The sequence below is a fragment of the Anomaloglossus baeobatrachus genome, chromosome 2 (assembly GCF_048569485.1).
Source record: "Anomaloglossus baeobatrachus isolate aAnoBae1 chromosome 2, aAnoBae1.hap1, whole genome shotgun sequence".
In the NCBI taxonomy this organism is placed as follows: Eukaryota; Metazoa; Chordata; class Amphibia; order Anura; family Aromobatidae; genus Anomaloglossus; species Anomaloglossus baeobatrachus.
Window position 1 is genome coordinate 326,185,828 of NC_134354.1, and position 17,635 is coordinate 326,203,462.

At 47.7% G+C, this 17,635-nt stretch overlaps 1 protein-coding gene across 2 annotated transcripts in view; it reads right to left on the reverse strand.

Annotated features, from left to right (window-relative positions):
• ARID1A (AT-rich interaction domain 1A) overlaps positions 1–17,635 on the reverse strand; it is a 330,997-nt gene that overhangs the window by 94,856 nt on the left and 218,506 nt on the right. For both annotated transcript variants that reach the window (XM_075335909.1, XM_075335910.1), the window contains one exon: positions 12,644–12,753. In XM_075335909.1, the coding sequence (XP_075192024.1) occupies positions 12,644–12,753 (110 nt within the window). The remainder of the gene's footprint in view (positions 1–12,643; positions 12,754–17,635) is intronic.

The window sequence follows — 17,635 nt, forward strand, 5'->3', positions numbered from 1 at the left end:
TTTGGGTGACCTTATGCCACTCCTGGTGCAAAAATTGAATATACAAGTATAAAGGAGAACGGGTTTATGCCGCGCTAGAAATCACAGATGCTTGTAGATTAAAAGATTTCCATTTATTTTACAGTTCTACGCGTTTCAGAAACATCTCAGTCTCCTTCCTCAGGAAAAAGAAATCATAGGATTTCTTTTTCTTTCTCAGATGTCTCTGAAACGCATAGAACTGTAAAATAAAAGGAAATCTTTTAATCTACAAGCATCTGTGGTTTCTAGCGCGGCATAAACCCGTTCTCCTTTATACTTATATATTACATTCCATTTCGGGGCTGCTGCTAAACCACCAGGCACTCACAAGCTATTATAGGGGGTTGTGACTGGCACAACCTTACCAAGTGAGTATATTTCTGTCTTGTCTGTCTACCCTCATACCGGGTAAGACCCTACTGCACTTTTTTCCCCTCCTACAGGTGCAAAAATTTAAGCACTTCTTTGTTTGATGGCTTGTGACTATCCATCTTCCTCTTGATTACATTCCAGAGGTTTTCAATGGGGTTCAGGTCTGGTGAATGGGCTGGCCATGACAGGGTTTTGATGTGGTCCTTCATCCACACATTGTTTGACCTAGCTGTGTAGCATGTCGCATTGTACTGCTGGAAAAACCAGTCCTCAGAGTTTGGGAACTTTGCCTGAGCAGAAGGAAGCAACTGTTGTTGCAGGATAACCTTGTATGCGGGCTTGATTCATACATCCTTCGCAACTCTGTCTGTGTCTCTCTCTATCTCTCCCTCCCTCTCCCCGTGTCTCCCTGTCTGTCTCTTTCCCTGCATACACTGTGACACACCAACATTTCATTCAAGGGTGTGGCTGTGCATTCTTCTAAAGTTCTTGCTGCATTGTGGCTTCCAGCTCCATTGACTTTAATGGAGGCAGGTTTTTTTGGCAAATAACTGAAGAACGGGGTTAAAATTACTCCTCAAAACAGTCTATGACGTTCCCTGAGTCAAATGGGGTGTCTGTGCAAAATGTCGTGATTGTACATGCAACGGTGTGAATTCCTTTAGCAGACATACATACACTCTGCTGTATATATAGATTAGCCCCCTGGCTGCTTTCCTTCCCTTTATTTAAATATTGCACTGTGGCTGCCGCTATCATCCCTATGGCCGCCGTGTGTGCAGTGCTATGTTCACATCGTAGTTGAATTCTTCACTAAAATGGAGCGTGAGCACCTACCGCCAACTCTGTCACCATTTTATTGAAGACAATGTGTCTGCAAATATCATCTGAAACATACTGGTGATATTCACAAAGACAGTTTCTTCAATAACATGGCGCCAGAGTTGGCGGTATACACACACGCAGACTCCGACGCCATTTTATTGAGGAATTCAACATGTGAACTTAGCACTGCGCACACATCAGTCATCCCGACTTTGGACAGAAGGACGCGTTCAGCATTATATTACAGATTATTGGTTACTCTTGATAAGTGTTAAATTTGTCCATAGCAACCACTCAGGGGTCAGCTTTTACATCAGCAGGTTCAATGCTAAAAGCTGCACTCTGGTTGCTATAGGCAACCAGAGCATTCAGACTGGGAGGCCATCTTCAGAAACAAGGCTCCAGTTACTACTGCAGTGGCTATAGGCAACTAGAGAGATCTTAGTCTAAAGGCTAGCCTTAAATGAGGCCCCAGTTACTTTTGTAGTGGCTAACCATTATTTTTAAAGTAGGCCTTTTGGGCAATCAAACAGTTGCATCAGGAGGACACGTTTAGCATTATATAAAACACACACATCTTTCTCTCGGTTTTAGCTCTGTAGTATTAAAGAGGCATGGCCTGTGACTGAACGGGGCAAGGTCTCTCGTGCACCGCTGAAGCCAATTTATTTAAATTTTGCAAAGCGGCTGCCGCCATCATCACTATAGCCGAGAGGCGTGGCCTGTAACTGAACGGGACAAGTTTCTCGTGCACTGCTGAATGCCCTTTATATAAATTTTGCACAGCTGCCGCCTCCATTATCGCTATAGCCATGAGGTAAGAGATATGTCTATATCAGGAGAACTAGACTACATTTCTAATTGAAGGATCTTGGAGATGGGAATAACAATTTAATGTTAGTGCTAAAATTTGGTGCGCAAAATTGGCTGGAATAGATAGCGGACGCCATATCGTGTTTGCAAAGTCCCTGGTGTGCCTTAAGAGTGGAAACCCCCACAGGTGACCTCATTTTGGAAATTACACCCCTCGGGAATTTATCTAGAGGTGTGGTGGGCAGAATTTGATACCGTGTCAGCCATGAAAAAAACAAAAAAACAAACACATTTGACCTACAAAAATTTTGCTTTAGCCCCAACTTTTGCATTTTCACAAACAAGAGAAAGTGGACAATACAATTTGTTGTGCATTTTTACATGTGTACACAAATATCCCAAAATGTGGTGGAAAACTACTTTTGAGGCACAGTACAAACCTCAGAAGGCAAGGAGCGCGATATTATAGTGCAGTTATTGCTGTTATGGTTTGAGGATGAAATGTCACATTGGCAGACCTCCTGGGGTGGCAGAATAACTGAATGCCTCCATAAGTGACCATATTTTACAAACATTCATCTAGGACCCATCACCCCCTGAGGAAGTAACGAAACACGTGTCGGGATCTGCAGTAGGCAAGCAGGTTACTTGAACCATCCTGACCCAACCACAATTAAGGTATATTTACTCCCTTTGTCTTCCCTAGTGATTCTCACTAAGGCTATTTACACCTATCTATGGACATCTGCAGATATACTGTAGTTTTTGTGCCCCGCGATATCGTCATTGCACTTTTAGCTGCACCTTAAAATTTTGCACATTTGCGGTTTTTGTACAAATATAAACTTTCTAGCACTTTAATTGTATTTCCTGGAATATTTTAACATAGGATTTATTAAATTAATTGGGTCTATATTTCACTTGCACTTTTACTTGTCCTGCTGCTATTTGTTTGGGTATCTCCCTGTCTGTTATTGTCATTGGTGATATATGTATTTTAAATTAATTTAATAAAATAAAAATATTTTTATATTCACATTTTATCGTTCTCGGTCACTTTTTCCTTCCGTCACATGGTTTGCCTACACTTTTATAAGGGCATTATTAGGTTTAATATTTCATAGTAGTGACAATTAACGGAGTTTTGGATTTGATTCATCTAGGAGTGCAGCGATTATACTGACATCAGTTGTGTCATGGAATTTTATGTCATTTGGCCGGCAAAGAAAAAAATTTTTTTACATTTTTACCACTAAAATTTTCTTTTAGCCTCAGATTTTACATTTTTCCATGGGAATATGGGTAAAAATGGCAACAAAATTTGTCGCATTTCCTGCTGAACGTGGCAATACCCCACATGTGGCTGTACAGTACTGCTTAGCTACACAGTGAGACTCAGGAAGGAAAGAGCACTATTCATTTTTTGAAGGGCAGATTTTTTTCAGAGTAGTTTGCGGACTCCGTATACAGAGCTCCAAAGTACCAGAACAACAGAATTCCCTTCAAGTCTCCTCCACTTTGGAAATTACACCCCTCAGGGAATTTATCTAGAGGCGTAGTGACTATTTTGACTCCATGGATGTTTTCCAGAAACAAGCCACAATAGATGTTGCGGAATTAAAATTTTATGTCTGCCATTGCAGTGCCCAGCTCGTGATTTTGGTCACATGCACCTGGTAAATTAAAGGGGTTATCTGGCTTTTTTTAAATTTCACTATTGGGCTACATAGGGGCCGGTAGATAGGTAGCAACTACTAAATGCCCTACTGTCAGCCTTTCTCCCCAGGCTCAGAGTGGTCATCTGACCTCTCCTGCTGGGATTTTGCTACTTCCTGTAATGTCACGTCGACAGGGGCAGGAGCTTGTAGAAGGGCATCACAGCAGATGTCATGTAGCCGCCATGCTGTGCATGTACAGTACGGTCGAAGTCCCTACCCACCCTTCCCCCGCACACTCCCTACATTCCCCTCACCCTCCCACGTTACGGCTATGGGGCCCGTGAGCTGATGGGCTCTGGCAACGGCTACCCGTGGTGTCAGCGCTAGCACTGGGCCACCCGCTCAGGATCACACTTTTAAATGTATTGGCATCGCAGATGCGGATACATTTGAAAGCAACGATGAGACGGAGCGCAGCACGCCTTCTCATCATTGTCCCGCTGGTGTCTGTGCTCTCTAACAGCTCAGCACAGCTGTGACGTCACTACTGTGCTGAGATATGCAGAGTGCAGACAGCGGGTGAACGAAGAGCAGCTGCAGGGACAGAGGAGAGGTGAATATGTATTTATTCACTACACGGTGGGGACGCATAATGCTGTTATGGGCTGCAGAGCACTGTGTGTGTGTGTGTGTGTGTGTGTGTGTGTGTAAGGGGGTCTTGGGAGTGCAGAGAGCTACGTGGGGCTGTTATTTCCAATGCTGTTGTGATGAGAGGTCAGTGCTGGGGAGAATACTGACAGCCAACGAGTGCAGAGGGTGGGCAAAGGGCAAGGCTGGACACTGAGGCCGGGTGGTGCCAGCTCTGACTGCGATGTTTGGCAATCAAGCAAAAGAAGATGTCAAGTTTGCTTGAGCTGCAGGTACATAAAGTGGGTGCAGAGATAATTCAAGAGGAAGAAAAGTTAGAAACGAAAACAGGAATACCAAACATGTGAACGCTAAAGGTGGATTAGGCACACTGCGGGGCTCAGAAGGAGGCATTTGGATTTGAGTGCAGAATTTGGACTTCTTTGAATGGAGGACGGGCTTTTTACTTTTCCAAAGACTGTTACTAGTACCATGGAAACCTCTATATTCTATTAACAGACAGATGACGCACCTAAGTGGGGACATATTTTTCTTTGATGATTGAGTTGAAGCTTTTATTGGGAACACTTTACATAAAATTTTGGATCACATATATTCTGTGCTCTACGCTGAACACTTGTGTAGGGATTTCCATCTACATTGCTGAATGACATGATTCAGATGAAGCCCTTGGCCGATCCAGTCACTATAATAAAGCTGCAGTTACTCTGGACTTTGTCTAGCCTCTGTTCAGCGGTGTCCTTTTCAGAGGTACAGAAAACTGTGGTCGACTGCACTTTTACGCACCACCGCCGGGAGCATAGGACATAGCACAGGTAACTTGCCTCATTATAGGGAACTTTCCGTCAGAGGTTCTGTCTGAATCACGTATTATGTGATCGAGCCTTATTGTGATCTTTAGGAAGGAGAATGAACAAATCAACAGCTGTTCCAATAATTGCTTTTATTTTTTATGCTGTTCCCTCTGTGGTACAAAGACATCTTTATTGTTTGGGTCACTATTATAACGATACCACATTTATAAAGTTTATGTTTGGCTACTATCACAAACAATTTTTTTTTTAAATAAATTCATTTTTGCATCACCATATTTTGAGAGCTGTAACTTTTCAATATTTCTGCAATCAAGTGAGGGCTTGCTTTTTGTGGGACAAGTTGAAGGTTTTGTTGTACCATTTTTGGGCACATTTTTATTATTGCTTTCTATTCAGATTTTTAGGAGGCAGAATGATCAAAAGCCAGCAATTCCAGAATTATGGATTTTTTTTTCATTGCCTTTCTCCCTGTGGTAAAAGAGTGACTGATCATGAAAATTTAAATTCTACTAAAGCATTATAATAAAGAAGGGAATTTTGTTTACTTACCGTAAATTCCTTTTCTTCTAGCTCCAATTGGGAGACCCAGACAATTGGGTGTATAGCTACTGCCTCCGGAGGCCACACAAAGCATTACACTAAAAAGTGTAAGGCCCCTCCCCTTCTGCCTATACACCCCCCGTGGGATCACGGGTTCCTCAGTTTTAGTGCCAAAGCAAGAAGGAGGAAAGCCAATAACCGGTTTAAGAACAAATTCAATCCGAAGGAACATCGGAGAACCGAAACCAGTCAACATGAACAACATGTGTACCCGAACCAACAAAAATCCCTAAGCAAACAGGGCGGGTGCTGGGTCTCCCAATTGGAGCTAGAAGAAAAGGAATTTACGGTAAGTAAACAAAATTCCCTTCTTCTTTGTCGCTCCTAATTGGGAGACCCAGACAATTGGGACGTCCAAAAGCAGTCCCTGGGTGGGTATAATAACCCCGCGTGATAGGACCGTAAAAACAGCCCTACCCTACAGGTGGGCCGTCGCCGCCTGAAGGACTTGTCTACCTAGGCTGGCGTCCGCCGAAGCATAGGTATGCACTTGATAGTGTTTGGTAAAAGTGTGCAGACTCGACCAGATAGTCGCCTGGCACACCTGCTGAGCCGTAGCCTGGTGTCGTAATGCCCAGGACGCACCCACGGCTCTGGTAGAATGGGCCTTCAGCCCTGAGGGAACCGGAAGCCGAGCAGAACGGTAGGCTTCAAGAATTGGTTCCTTGATCCACCGAGCTAGGGTGGATTTGGAAGCTTGCGACCCTTTGCGCTGACCAGCGACAAGGACAAAGAGTGCATCCGAGCGGTGCAGGGGCGCCGTGCGGGAAATGTAGATCCTGAGCGCTCTCACGAGATCCAACAATGCAAATCCTTTTCACATTGATGAACTGGATGAGGGCACAAGGAAGGCAAGGAGATATCCTGATTAAGATGAAACGGGGATACCACCTTAGGGAGAAACTCCGGAATAGGTCGCAAGACCACCTTGTCCTGGTGAATCACCAGGAAGGGAGATTTGCATGACAGCGCTGCTAGCTCGGACACTCTCCGGAGAGACGTGACCGCTACTAGAAAGGCCACTTTCTGTGAAAGGCGAGAAAGGGAAACATCCCTCATAGGCTCGAAAGGCGGCTTCCGAAGAACAATTAGAACCCTGTTCCGATCCCAGGGCTCTAACGGCCGCTTGTAAGGAGGGACGATATAACAGACCCCTTGCAGGAACGTGCGTCCCTGAGGAAGTCGTGCTAGGCACTTCTGAAAAAATACAGATAGCGCTGAGACTTGCCCCTTGAGGGAGTTGAGCGACAAACCTTTTTCCAACCCGGATTGCAGGAAGGAAAGAAAAGTAGGCAAACTAAATGGCCAGGGAGAGACTCCCTGAGCAGAGCACCAAGACAAGAATATTTTCCACGTCCTGTGGTATATCTTGGTGGAGGTAGGTTTTCTGGCCTGTCTCATGGTGGCAATGACCTCTTGAGACAATCCTGAACCCGCTAGGATCCAGGACTCAATGGCCACACAGTCAGGTTCAGGGCCGCAGAATTCTGATGGAAAAATGGCCCTTGAGACAGCAAGTCTGGTCGGTCTGGTAGTGCCCACGGTTGGCCTACCGCGAGGTGCCACAGATCCGGGTACCACAACCTCCTTGGCCAGTCTGGTGCGACGAGGATGGCGCGGCGGCAGTCGGACCTGATCTTGCGCAGCACTCTGGGCAACAGAGCCAGAGGTGGAAACACATAAGGAAGCCGGAACTGCGACCAATCTTGAACTAAGGCGTCTGCCGCCAGAGCTCGGTGATCGTGAGACCATGCCATGAAAAACTGGGACCTTGTTGTTGTGCCGAGACGCCCTTAGGTGGACGTCCGGCATCCCCCAGCGGCGACAGATCTCTTGAAACACGTCCGGGTGAAGAGACCATTCCCCTGCGTCCATACCCTGGCGACTGAGGAAGTCTGCTTCCCAGTTATCCACGCCTGGGATGTGAACTGCGGATATGGTGGAAGCCGTGTCTTCCACCACGTCAGAATTCGCCGGACTTCCTGGAAGGCTTGCCGACTGCGAATTCCTCCTTGGTGGTTGATGTATGCCACCGCTGTGGAGTTGTTCGACTGAATACGGATCTGCTTGCCTTCCAGCCACTGCTGGAAGGCTTGTAGAGCAAGATACACTGCTCTGAACTCCAGAACGTTGATCTCTTGCTGAGTCCACATACCTTGAGCCCTGTGGTGGAGAAAGACTGCTCCCCACCCTGACAGATTCGCATCTGTCGTCACTACCGCCCAGGAGGGGGGTAGGAAGGATTTCCCTTTCGACAATGAGGTGGGAAGCAGCCACCATCGAAGAGAATCCTTGGCCGCCTGAGAGAGAGAGACGTTGCTGTCGAGGGACCTCGACCTCCCGTCCCATTGGCGGAGAATGTCCCATTGTAGTGGACGCAGATGAAACTGCGCGAAAGGGAGTGCCCCTATTGCTGCCACCATCTTCCCTAGGAAGTGCATGAGGCGTCTCAAGGGGTGTGACTGACCTTAAAGGAGAGATTGCACCCCTGTCTGCAATGAACGCTATTTGACAAGCGGAAGCTTCACTACCGCTGAGAGAGTATGAAACTCCATGCCAAGATATGTTATCGACTGGGTCGGGGTTAGATTCGACTTGGAAAAGTTGATGATCCCCCCGAAACCCTGGAGGGTCTCCAGCGCCACGTTCAGGCTGTGTTGGCATGCCTCTTGAGAAGGCGCCTCGACCAGCAGATCGTCTAAGTAAGGGATCACGGAGTGTCCCTGAGAGTGTAGGACTGCAACTACAGCTGCCATGACTTTGGTGAAGACCCGTGGGGCTGTCGCCAGACCAAAAGGCAGGGCTACGAACTGAAGGTGTTCGTCTCCTATAACGAAGCGTAGAAAACGCTGATGCTCTGGAGCAATCGGTACGTGGAGATAAGCATCTATCGATGCTAGGAAATCTCCTTGAGACATTGCGGCGATGACGGATCGGAGGGATTCCATCCGGAACCGTCTGGTTCTCACGTGGTTGTTGAGAAGCATTAGGTCCCGAACGGGACGGAAAGACCCGTCCTTTTTTGGTACCACAAACAAATTGGAGTAAAAACCGTGACCTTGCTCTTGAAGAGGAACAGGGATCACCACTCCTTCCGCCTTTAGAGTGCACACCGCCTGCAGGAGAGCATCGGCTCGGTCGGGAGGCGGAGGCGTTCTGAAGAATCGAGGTGGAGGACGAGAACTGAACTCTATCCTGTACCCGTGAGACAGAATGTCTCGCACCCAACGGTCTTGGACCTGTGGCAGCCAAATGTCGCCAAGCGGGAGAGCCTGCCACCGACCGAGGATGCGGAGGGAGGAGACCGGAAGTCATGAGGAAGCCGCCTTGGTAGCGGGTCTTCCGGCTGTCTTTTTTGGGCGTGACTGAGCCCGCCAAGAATCTGAACTCCTCTGATCCTTTTGAGTCCTTTTGGACGAGGATAATTGGGACCTGCCCGAACCTCGAAAGGACCGAAACCCCGACTGTCCCATCCTCTGTTGGGGTTTGTCTTGTCTGGGCTGAGGTAAGGATGAATCCTTACCCTTGGACTGTTTTATGAGTTCATCCAAGCGCTCACCAAACAGTCGGTCACCAGAAAATGGTAAACTGGTTAAACATTTTTTGGAAGCAGAATCTGCTTTCCATTCCCTTAACCACAAGGCTCTGCGTAAAACCACGGAGTTAGCAGATGCCACTGCCGTACTGCTCGTAGAGTCCAGGACAGCATTAATCGCGTAAGACGCAAATGCAGATATTTGAGAGGTTAAGGATGCCACCTGCGGAACAGATGTACGTGTGACCGTGTCAATCTGTGCAAGACCAGCTGAAATAGCTTGGAGTGCCCATACGGCTGCGAATGCAGGAGCAAACGACGCGCCGATAGCCTCATAGATGGATTTCAACCAGAGCTCCATCTGTCTGTCAGTGGCATCTTTAAGTGCAGCCCCATCCTCCACTGCAACTATGGATCTAGCCGCAAGCCTGGAGATAGGGGGATCCACCTTGGGACACTGGGTCCAGCTCTTGACCACATCAGGAGGAAAGGGATAACGTGTATCCTTAAGCCGTTTGGAGAAACGCTTATCTGGATAAGCGTGGTGTTTCTGGACTGACTCTCTAAAGACAGAATGGTCCAGAAAAATACTTAATTTCCGCTTGGGAAATCTGAAATGGAATTTCTCCTGTGAAGCTGACTCCTCCACTTGGAGCTGGGGGAGAAATATCCAACATTTTATTGATGGACGCGATAAGATTGTTCACTATGGCGTCACCATCAGGAGTATCTCGGGATCAGAATCCTGATCAGCTATTTCCGGCTCATCACACAGAGAATCCTCCTGCTGAGAGCCTGACCAGTGATATGATGTAGGGGGCCGCTCATAGCGAGCTCTCTTAGGCTGTCTGGGACTGTCGTCCGTGTCAGAGCCGTCACCCTGGAATGCATGGGACACCTCCGGAGCCCGGAGCTGTTCCAAATGAGGGGGACCAGGGGACAGTGATTCAACCGTGCCCATGGTCTGCGTTACTGGTCTAGACTGCAAAGTTTCTAGGATTTTAGTCATAGTCACAGATAATCTATCAGCAAAGCTGCAAACTCTGTCCCCGTCACCTGGACAGTATTCACAGGTGGTTCTCCCTGGGTCACCTCTAGCAGAGGCCCCGGCCGAACAAGTGCCACAGGGGCTGAGCACTGCACACAATGGGGGTCAGTGGAACCTGCCGGTAGAGTAGCCCCACATGCGGTACAGGCAGCATAGAAAGCCTGTGCCTTGGCACCCTTGGTTTTGCGGACGACATGCTGTTGTCTCAGAGCAATCCAAGAGGGTATATAGTGAAGAATTACCAGCGCCAGTACAGTGCAATGTATAGCATAAAAATACAAATGAACACTGCAGCACAAGTGGGGTAGGCACCAGAGGTGTCGCTTACCGCCCGCTGAAAGCGGGTGTGTGGTCGCTAGAATCCCGTGCCTGGGTCTCCCATAACTTGTCTCCCCTTCTCCAGCTCAAACAGCACGTCAGGAATGGCTGCCGGCGTTCAGTGAAGAGGGGCGGACCGTGGGCGTGCCTCAGACGAAGAGCGGGAAACCAGCGTCTCACTGTGTTCAGTGTGAGGGCTGGAGTATGTAAAGTAAACTCCAGCCCTCGGCGCTGATGTTCTGCACAGCGTCCCGCCCCCACTCTGACTGGCAGGCCTGGGGGCGGGAACGAAACGAACTAGGCCGGAAAAAGCCGTGGACTGTAGTAGTAAGCGCGGCCGTCAAATATGCACGGCGAGCGCGGAAGTCCCCGGCGAACCACAAGTCCCAGCCGCGCCGCAGTTAAAACTGACAGCAGCGGCCGGCGCGACCGTTTCCAAACCATTAACTCCTTCAGCTAGCTGAAGATAGTGTGGCACACGCGCACAGCGCTATTGTCCCGGGGGCACTAACACACCCAGCAATGCTGGTGTGTGTGTGCGCGATTTGCACGGGGACACAGAGTACCTTAATGTAGCAGGGCCATGTCCCTGACGATACTCAGCTCCATGTCCAGCAGATCCCAGGGGCTGTGGATGGAGCACGGTCTCTGTACCTGGAGACCGGTAAAATCCCACTTCACCCAGAGCCCTAATGGGGATGGGGAAGGAATCAGCATGTGGGCTCCAGCCTCCGTACCCGCAATGGGTACCTCAACCTTAACAAACACCGCCGACAAAGAGTGGGGTGAGAAGGGAGCATGCTGGGGGCCCTAGTATGGGCCCTCTTTTCTTCCATCCGACATAGTCAGCAGCTGCTGCTGACTAAACAGTGGAGCTATGCGTGGATGTCAGCCTCCTTCGCACAAAGCTTGAAAACTGAGGAACCCGTGATCCCACGGGGGGTGTATAGGCAGAAGGGGAGGGGCCTTACACTTTTAAGTGTAATGCTTTGTGTGGCCTCCGGACGCAGTAGCTATACACCCAATTGTCTGGGTCTCCCAATTAGGAGCGACAAAGAAAGCACCGATTGTGACAAAACATTTTAAAAAAGGTATATAAGCATCAAACTACTGCTTAACAATAACATAACTAGAAATAGGGTATAAAGCTATGTGCCCACGTGTGTGCGCTCTGCACCGCAGCATTTTGTCACTGCATGTCCGCTTCAGAGCGCAGCTGAAAAGCTCCGTTCTGAAACTTTGACGAATGCAGAATTTGTGTGCTCCGGATGCTGCCTCTCCCTATAGACAGAATGGAGACCGCATCCAAAGCGCACAAAAGAAGTGACATGTTGATTTTTAGAACGCAGCGATTTGGCAGCATGCAAATTGCTGCGTTCTAAAATGCCACGTGGCAATGGATTATGCACAATCTTCATAGAAGGAGACGCAGGACGCATGCAGTTACGCTGAGGTGCAGAACGCACCTAAACATCCTGCCCACCTCCTTCCTTCTCATAGCAGCCGGGACGCAGGTAAGGTGATGTTCCTCGCTCCTGCGGCTTTACACACAGCGATGTGTGCTGCCGCAGGAACGAGGAACAACATCGTACCTGTCGCTGCACCGGCATTATGGAAATGTCGGAGACTACACCGATGATACGATAACGACGCTTGTGCGCTCGTTCATCGTATCAAAAAGGTTTTACACACTACGACATCGCCGGATGTGCGTCACTTTCGATTTGACCCCACCGACATTGCACCTGCGATGTCGTAGTGTGCAAAGCCGGCCTAAGTCCACTCCGTTCAATTAAGATACAAACATTGGGACTATATATATATATATATATATATATATATATATATATATAAATAAATTTTATTTTCACATTTGACTAATAGGTGTTCCATTTTGTCCACACACCTGGTCCCTTTCTCCTCACTTCCCGAATTACTGTGACTCGGTAAGAAAACATACATTTTTATATTTTCTGAATATCTAAAGTACCTTTGATTTGGTCTCTGCTTTTGGTGTTCCATCTGCTTTATTATTCATCTTGGGTGTCGGGGTCAATTTAACATCTGAGAGTCCCATGAGTTCCGGACTACCTGCCATGCCTGTCAAAGATATTATCATACGTTGATTTTAAAGACGCACAGTTAAAGGGAATCTGACACCAGGTTTTTGCCACCTAATCTGAGAGCAGCATAATGTAGGGGCAGAGAGCCTGATTCCAGCTGTGTGTCACTTACTGGGCTGTTTTGATAAAATCACTGATTAAATCAGCAGTAGATTACCATTAGAGGACTACTTATCCTGCTGTCAGGTAGTCCAACATATTCATGAGCTCTGTATAACTGCTAGATCTGCAGCAGAGAAAACATTGATTTGAATCAAGATGACAGCAAACAACTAAGTAAGTGACATCACTGGAATCAGGGTCTCTGGCAAAACGTTATGCTGTTCTCAGATGGAATAGCAAACACCTGGTGACAGGTTCTCTTTAAAGGAAATCAGTCACATTACACACACAGCATGATTTGATGATTTGTGGACAGCATAATATAGAGGAGAAGCTGAACAGTATAGGGACCTTGAAAAAGTTTCAGTATAACTTGTATATTATTCACTGAAATCCCTGGCATTTGTATGTATGTATGTATGTATGTATGTATGTATGTATGTATGATCATATATTATATATATATACAGTTAGGTCCAGAAATATTTGGACAGTGACACAATTTTCGCTAGTTGGGCTCTGCATGCCACCACATTGGATTTGAAATGAAACCTCTACAACAGAATTCAAGTGCAGATTGTAATGTTTAATTTGAAGGTTTGAACAAAAATATCTGATAGAAATTGTAGGAATTGTACTCATTTCTTTACAAACACTCCACATTTTAGGAGGTCAAAAGTAATTGGACAAATAAACCAAACCCAAACAAAATATTTTTATTTTCAATATTTTGTTGCGAATCCTTTGGAGGCAATCACTGCCTTAAGTCTGGAACCAATGGACATCACCAAACGCTGCGTTTCCTCCTTCTTAATGCTTTGCCAGGCCTTTACAGCCGCAGCCTTCAGGTCTTGCTTGTTTGTGGGTCTTTCCGTCTTAAGTCTGGATTTGAGCAAGTGAAATGCATGCTCAATTGGGTTAAGATCTGGTGATTGACTTGGCCATTGCAGAATGTTCCACTTTTTTGCACTCATGAACTCCTGGGTAGCTTTGGCTGTATGCTTGGGGTCATTGTCCATCTGTACTATGAAGCGCCCTCCGATCAACTTTGCGGCATTTGGCTGAATCTGGGCTGAAAGTATATCCCGGTACACTTCAGAATTCATCCGGCTACTCTTGTCTGCTGTTATGTCATCAATAAACACAAGTGACCCAGTGCCATTGAAAGCCATGCATGCCCATGCCATCACGTTGCCTCCACCATGTTTTACAGAGGATGTGGTGTGCCTTGGATCATGTGCCGTTCCCTTTCTTCTCCAAACTTTTTTCTTCCCATCATTCTGGTACAGGTTGATCTTTGTCTCATCTGTCCATAGAATACTTTTCCAGAACTGAGCTGGCTTCATGAGGTGTTTTTCAGCAAATTTAACTCTGGCCTGTCTATTTTTGGAATTGATGAATGGTTTGCATCTAGATGTGAACCCTTTGTATTTACTTTCATGGAGTCTTCTCTTTACTGTTGACTTAGAGACAGATACACCTACTTCACTGAGAGTGTTCTGGACTTCAGTTGATGTTGTGAACGGATTCTTCTTCACCAAAGAAAGTATGCAGCGATCATCCACCACTGTTGTCATCCGTGGACCCCATGCCTTTTTGAGTTCCCAAGCTCACCAGTCAATTCCTTTTTTCTCAGAATGTACCCGACTGTTGATTTTGCTACTCCAAGCATGTCTGCTATCTCTCTGATGGATTTTTTCTTTTTTTTCAGCCTCAGGATGTTCTGCTTCACCTCAATTGAGAGTTCCTTAGACCGCATGTTGTCTGGTCACAGCAACAGCTTCCAAATGCAAAACCACACACCTGTCATCAACCCCAGACCTTTTAACTACTTCACTGATTACAGGTTAACGAGGGAGACGCCTTCAGAGTTAATTGTAGCCCTTAGAGTCTCTTGTCCAATTACTTTTGGTCCCTTGAAAAAGAGGAGGCTATGCATTACAGAGCTATGATTCCTAAACCCTTTCTCCGATTTGGATGTGAAAACTCTCATATTGCAGCTGGGAGTGTGCACTTTCAGCCCATATTATATATATAATTGTATTTCTGAACATGTTTTTGTAAACAGCTAAAATAACAAAACTTGTGTCACTGTCCAAATATTTCTGGACCTAACTGTAATATATATATATATATATATATATATATATATATATATATATATATATATATATATATATATACACACACATACATATATATATATATACATACACACATATATTATAATACACACACACATATACATACTAGCTGTACTACCCAGCTTTGCCCGGGTTAATAACTGCTGTTAACAGAATAGAATGTATTAACATTCCCGGGATAGAATGTATAAATAGAATGTATTACCGCCCGGGATGGTAACTGTCTCTTTCCCTCTCTTACCGTGTCTGCCTCTGTCCCTCTCCGTGTCTGCCTCTGTCCCTCTCCGTGTCTGCCTCTGTCCCTCTCCGTGTCTGCCTCTGTCCCTCTCCGTGTCTGCCTCTGTCCCTCTCCGTGTCTGCCTCTGTCCCTCTCCGTGTCTGCCTCTGTCCCTCTCCGTGTCTGCCTCTGTCCCTCTCCGTGTCTGCCTCTGTCCCTCTCCGTGTCTGCCTCTGTCCCTCTCCGTGTCTGCCTCTGTCCCTCTCCGTGTCTGCCTCTGTCCCTCTCCGTGTCTGCCTCTGTCCCTCTCGGCCTTTGTGCCTCTTTCCCTCTCGGCCTTTGTGCCTCTTTCCCTCTCGGCCTTTGTGCCTCTTTCCCTCTCGGCCTTTGTGCCTCTTTCCCTCTCGGCCTTTGTGCCTCTTTCCCTCTCGGCCTTTGTGCCTCTTTCCCTCTCGGCCTTTGTGCCTCTTTCCCTCTCGGCCTTTGTGCCTCTTTCCCTCTCGGCCTTTGTGCCTCTTTCCCTCTCGGCCTTTGTGCCTCTTTCCCTCTCGGCCTTTGTGCCTCTTTCCCTCTCGGCCTTTGTGCCTCTTTCCCTCTCGGCCTTTGTGCCTCTTTCCCTCTCGGCCTTTGTGCCTCTTTCCCTCTCGGCCTTTGTGCCTCTTTCCCTCTCGGCCTTTGTGCCTCTTTCCCTCTCGGCCTTTGTGCCTCTTTCCCTCTCGGCCTTTGTGCCTCTTTCCCTCTCGGCCTTTGTGCCTCTTTCCCTCTCGGCCTTTGTGCCTCTTTCCCTCTCGGCCTTTGTGCCTCTTTCCCTCTCGGCCTTTGTGCCTCTTTCCCTCTCGGCCTTTGTGCCTCTTTCCCTCTCGGCCTTTGTGCCTCTTTCCCTCTCGGCCTTTGTGCCTCTTTCCCTCTCGGCCTTTGTGCCTCTTTCCCTCTCGGCCTTTGTGCCTCTTTCCCTCTCGGCCTTTGTGCCTCTTTCCCTCTCGGCCTTTGTGCCTCTTTCCCTCTCGGCCTTTGTGCCTCTTTCCCTCTCGGCCTTTGTGCCTCTTTCCCTCTCGGCCTTTGTGCCTCTTTCCCTCTCGGCCTTTGTGCCTCTTTCCCTCTCGGCCTTTGTGCCTCTTTCCCTCTCGGCCTTTGTGCCTCTTTCCCTCTCGGCCTTTGTGCCTCTTTCCCTCTCGGCCTTTGTGCCTCTTTCCCTCTCGGCCTTTGTGCCTCTTTCCCTCTCGGCCTTTGTGCCTCTTTCCCTCTCGGCCTTTGTGCCTCTTTCCCTCTCGGCCTTTGTGCCTCTTTCCCTCTCGGCCTTTGTGCCTCTTTCCCTCTCGGCCTTTGTGCCTCTTTCCCTCTCGGCCTTTGTGCCTCTTTCCCTCTCGGCCTTTGTGCCTCTTTCCCTCTCGGCCTTTGTGCCTCTTTCCCTCTCGGCCTCTGTGCCTCTTTCCCTCTCGGCCTCTGTGCCTCTTTCCCTCTCGGCCTCTGTGCCTCTTTCCCTCTCGGCCTTTGTGCCTCTTTCCCCCTCTGCCTCTGTGCCTCTGTGCTCTTTCCCTCTCTGCCTCTGTGCCTCTTTCCCTCTCTGCCTCTGTGCCCCTTTCCCTCTCTGCCTCTTTCCCTCTCTGCCTCTGTGCCTCTTTCCCTCTCTGCCTCTGTGCTTCTCCGTGCCCGCCTCTCCGTGCCCGCCTCTTTCCCTGTCTGTGTCTGCCTCTTTCCCTGTCTGTGTCTGCCTCTTTCCCTGTCTGCCTGCCTCTTTCCCTGTCTGTGTCTGCCTCTTTCCCTGTCTGTGTCTGCCTCTTTCCCTGTCTGCCTGCCTCTTTCCCTGGCTGCATTGTGACACGCCAACATTCCATATAAGGGCGTGGCTGCGCATTCTTCTGAAGTTCTGGCTGCACTGTGGCTCCAAGCTCCATTCGCTTTAATGGAGGCAGGTTTTTTGGTGAATAACTGTAAAGCGCGGCGTTACAATTTCCCGTCAAAACATAGCCTATGACGCTCTCGGGGTCCAGAAGTGTGCAAAATTTTGTGGCTGTAGCTGCAACGGTGCAGATGCCAATCCCGGACATACATACACCCACACACACATTCAGATTTATATATTAGATATATATACACATATAAACATACACATATATATATATGTATTATATACATACATACACATACATACACACACACACACACACACACACACACACACACACACATACATATATACATATACACACACACACACACACACACACACACACACACACACACACACACACACACATACATATATACATATACACACACACACACACACACACACACACACACACACACACACACACACACACATATATACACATACACACATACATACATACACACACACACACTGACAGATATTTCTGCATGCACAGTCATAC